The sequence below is a fragment of the Penaeus japonicus genome, unplaced genomic scaffold, assembly GCF_977035675.1.
Source record: "Penaeus japonicus unplaced genomic scaffold, GWHDUDI00000001_assembly GWHDUDI00000038, whole genome shotgun sequence".
Classification (NCBI taxonomy): Eukaryota; Metazoa; Arthropoda; class Malacostraca; order Decapoda; family Penaeidae; genus Penaeus; species Penaeus japonicus.
In genome coordinates, this window is record NW_028234440.1 from 20,254,426 (window position 1) to 20,259,179 (window position 4,754).

General features: G+C 38.8%; 1 protein-coding gene across 1 annotated transcript in view; it reads right to left on the reverse strand.

The window, feature by feature from the left end:
• Positions 1-2,710: 2,710 nt before the first annotated feature.
• LOC122248297 (uncharacterized) overlaps positions 2,711-4,754 on the reverse strand; it is an 8,569-nt gene continuing 6,525 nt past the window's right edge. The window contains exon 6 of the mRNA XM_043008216.2: positions 2,711-2,989. Within this exon, the coding sequence (XP_042864150.1) occupies positions 2,873-2,989 (117 nt within the window). The 3' untranslated portion in view covers positions 2,711-2,872. The remainder of the gene's footprint in view (positions 2,990-4,754) is intronic.

Genomic DNA, 4,754 nt, shown 5'->3' on the forward strand with positions numbered 1-4,754 from the left:
CGTGGCAACAACAATAACATGCTAGATTAATAAAAGATATAAGTTTATTAACAAATGTCAGAAGATTTACATAGTATCACATTTCAAGAAATAAGTTCCTTGTTCGAAGGCATTAGGTACTACAGAAGAAATACCGAATCAATTCATGATATCAACATATCGAGTGATATGCGTGTCAGATTCTGTTCACTAATGCCCAAGCGCCGTTAACATAGTTTGTTATTGGCTATATTTTTTTTTATTTGTATTATACAAAAATAAGTCATTTGATTTTTGAGGTGATATGGTACATACAATGTACAAATTGATTATCCTTAGTAGAAGGATTGAGAAATAATGCAGTAGTTATGGTATTATTTGGCATCTGAATAAGCTTAAAAAGAGCGAAAAAAACAGGAGATGAAACCATAAGAGCATTAGGGAGTGTGTGGATGTTTTTTTTTTTGTTTTTTTTTGTTACTTTAGTGAGAATAAGGTGACGTTTTGAGAGCCAGGTATCCATCGGTAGAGCCCTACCGGTGGAGTTACCCGAATTAATCAATATTCTCTATGTTATCTGACAAGTCACTCACTCCCTAATGAGGTTAGAGATGCATCGGATGAAAATACATAAAACTATTGGAAAGACATGGCGTATCGTTCGTTTTTTTTTCTTTCTTTCTTTCTTTCTTTGACAAGAGCCCTCGATTAAAAAAAAAAAAAATGAATAAAAAAATACTCTCGGGCTTGAACTTATCAAGGATCTGTTTTTTTTTTCAGACCAAAATTAGTATCATGATCATTTAAAAATAAAAGAAGAAAACTATAACTCATATAAACAGGTACCACTTGTAGCACGAAATGATTTAACCCTTGCCACAAATTCCCTCTTTTGAAAGAACTAGGCAAGATTCCATTATGAGGACCAATAACTCATCAAAAAACACTGATACCTTTACAAGACAAAATACCTGTAAACTTTAGACCTAGAGCAAGTAGAGATAGTGAAGAGCGAATGAAATAATTTCCAAAGTGTTGAGCCAACAATCCGAGAAACCTATAGATTAAAGTAATGATTAAGAAAAAACACACACAATGCGCCCTTTTTGGCAATCCATACGCATGGGTGCTTTTACGAAAGATTTTTATGATAATGCTGTGAGTTTCGTTAAAGTTTTGTGACCGAAAGTTTCTAATGAAAAGCATTCATTGCAGAGGGTGACACTGTGACCTGTGAGAGATACTTTTGCCATTACACATTATCAGAAGTGAACATTTGATTACGTCGTAAAGATAAATACATCATAATATCTTACAATTAAGAGAAAAATATAGAGTGATGTTCTCGAATAATATATGTGGGAATATCTTTCGTTTTCGTTTAGACTGACAATTAACAGCTATGGAACGTTTGCTGAAAGTGGCGTGATCAGCCAAACAGGGCTTTGAAAGAGTCTGTGTTATGTATATATGTATATATATATATATATATATATATATATATACATATATATATATATATATATATATATATATATATATATATATATGTATATATATATATATATATATGTATGCATATATACATGTACGTATACATATATGAATATATATATACATACATACATACACACATACACACCCAGACACACACACGCATATATATATATATATGTATATATGTATATATATATATATATATATATATATATATATATAATATATATATATATATATATATATATATATATATATATATATATATATATATATATATATATAAACACCCCATGTTCTCGGCCAAACTTTAGAATCTAGTCGCTGGGCAAAATCTGGATCTGCAGAATTGATTTTTAATTAATACACCAAGTAAAATATAGCCTAATCTTAAGCCATATCATTATTTATGCTCTTAGCGGCAATATGTGGTTTGTGCTTGATACAGCTTCCCTCACACGTATTAGATTCATACAAATGACAATGAAGTGAGAAGAGTTACTAGACTCAAACCGAAGGCAATGCTATTCCTAATGAAACGAACTTCAATATCAATTCATGGCAATCATGGCAACGAGAAGGAAAGTACGTATCCTAACGAAGGATAGAACCGAAAGGCAGAACCGAAAGAAAGACCTAAAGACCGAATACCCACGGAATTTGCACCGAACTAAGAAGAAGAAAACCTACAGGCAAGATAGATCTGGCAGTATTCAGGATTTGTAAAAGTCCCAGACAAACGATGGATTCGAAGTCGCCTAAGAGTCGTGGAAAGAAAATGGTCGAGAGAATGAGATGAATACATATCCTCGAGGCATCAAGAAACCTGCTATTGTCGGAGTAACAGTTTTGCCATCACCATCTACCTCTAGCTTGGAAATAAGAAAAGGCAAATGTGCTTGAATATGCCGGTGTCGACGTGACACGAAATTCCTGCGCGGCGAACACACGAAAATTTGTAAGGGGATTATCAGAATCATCATCATCGTCGTCGTCGTTATGTATGTGTCCCATCGATGAGAACTTACGTGGCAATGGCATGACTATGGGCGGTCACGTGACACGTCCTACAGGACAACTTTATACCTCATCATCACCTTGCAGAGTCACGTGGTTTTGCAATGTCTCGTGGCTCCTCGAACTCTGACTCCATTCGTTCGGAGGAGAGCTTCGTTAAGTCGTGCGTCTCTTCCAACTCACTTCTCGCTCTGCTCTCTTCTTCTTCTTCTTCTTCTTTCTTCTTTTTTTTTATTATTCATTTTAATCCTCCTCCTAATCGTCTATCTCCTTATCACTATCGTCTCCTTCTTCTTCGTCTTCGTCTCCTCCTTAATTAATGAGCAGCACCTCATTCAATGTTAATTAGTCGCGTGTGTCGATCATTGTCCAGGCGGATTTAGGCTACGCTCTTCTTAAGGCTGGCCAGCTGCTGTGTCAGAGCTTCCTGGTCGGTGATGAACCTCTTCTGGGGGGGCCTCATCTCCTGTTGCAGCTCCTGTTCGAAATCCTGTTGCTGAAACGAGAGAGAAAAGAGAAATGTTCGTTGAAAATGCATGACGAAAATTTGCATCATTATGTAGGAAGATATATAAAAAGATATATAAAAGTATATGACGGTGAATTAAAATCCTCTCATCCCATTCACTCTCGCACATCAGCTATTCAACCCAGGCCGGCGGACGTGAGAAAGAGCCTTGAATAACCTCTCTGTGTGACAACTCCCCACTTTTCCCGATATTTATTTTTTTTTTTCTCTCTCTGACATCATAACATCTCTCGTCCTATGAGATAAAGCGCCGCACTGACGTCACTAACTACTCGACCAATGGCTCTCAAGTACCTCTCGACGTCACAATCTACTCAGCGAATTGCAGAGATCATTGCATTGACGTCACCGCGGTGGAGGAGGACCCCTTGAGAAGGTTCGTGGAGTGGTCTGTATATAGAAAACTCAATGACAAGGATGCTCAGGAATGGACTAATTACAAGGGAACGGAGAAAACTACGTCTTTTTTCTTCTCGGGATCTCTATGTGGTCGGAGTATGTGTGCATGTTGCCGCATGGTAGTGAGAGTACATACACGTCTTGCCTAAGGAATATCAATATTATACACAACTCGAGGTTGCAACTGTCCTCAAGCAAACGCGTATCCATATGCTCGCAACCTTTAGCCTGTATTTTGTATATGCAAATAAGGAATTGATATGTGCCTGTATGAGTGTGTAGAGATGAACCAATGTGTGGGTATGTCGGTGCATGTATGCATGAATATCTGCATTCATATCAACATGTTGAGTGTCACCTAAGTAAAAACGCTAGTATGCACTATATTCACGTATGTATCCTTGAATGCACACGTGTATAAATGAACACAAGTACCTAACAGCATATAATCATAATATCTAAGAATATATATATGAAAGGTAAGAAAGACAAAATACAGCGGACGTTGCTGCCCACGCGAGGCGCCAGATGGAATAGGTGAGCCTCCGTGTCTTGTCAGTCGGGTGGCGTCGGCTCGGTAGCTCTCTCTTTAAAGTCCCTTGTGTGGGCGGGCCAACTGCCAAGTGTACCTAGTGTCCGGAAGTATACTCTTAAGATTCGTACATCCATTATAAACTACTTCGTTGAATGAGTTCCGTTTTGGGGAAGCCAGAGTTCGTGATGATGATAACGCTCCTCGCCCCCCATCAATAGCGTCGATAGCGGGTAATTCATCTGGCTAGCGACGTGTGGCATCTCACGACCACCCACACAGGGTCACAACAGGTTGCTTTGGACTAGTTACCATGGCAACCTAAGACTTTATAGAATTGCATCCTTTAAGCTAAATCTGCTTTTCTAAGAGCCTGTGAGTTATTCTGAAAAAGCACCACGCAAAGAATAGCATTTCAAGGAACAAGATCTGAAGGACATGAGGACCGAGCGGCTGTATCCGCATGTGTTTTGGGCGAGGGATCGAGTTCTCAGCTTTAAAGGGGGAAACAGCAGCGCTTTGAGCCGGTGGGGGTGTGGGCGTGGGTGGAGTTTGAGGCAAAATTCGGTGGGTTGGTACAGCGAGCGTGGGCGGCGGGCGAAGTTATGGTTTTGAAGGGACCCTAGCACGGCAGAAGGGGCGGAGTCTGTGTGCATTTCAGCCGGACTTTCGCACCAATGTCTTTGTCTGTTTAGTTATCAAGACTTTATACATGAATTAATTCTTCTAACTCGAGTCAGATTGACTGTTGCCTCGCCAAAGACTTAAACCTCATAACCACATCGGCTTATCATGTTTATC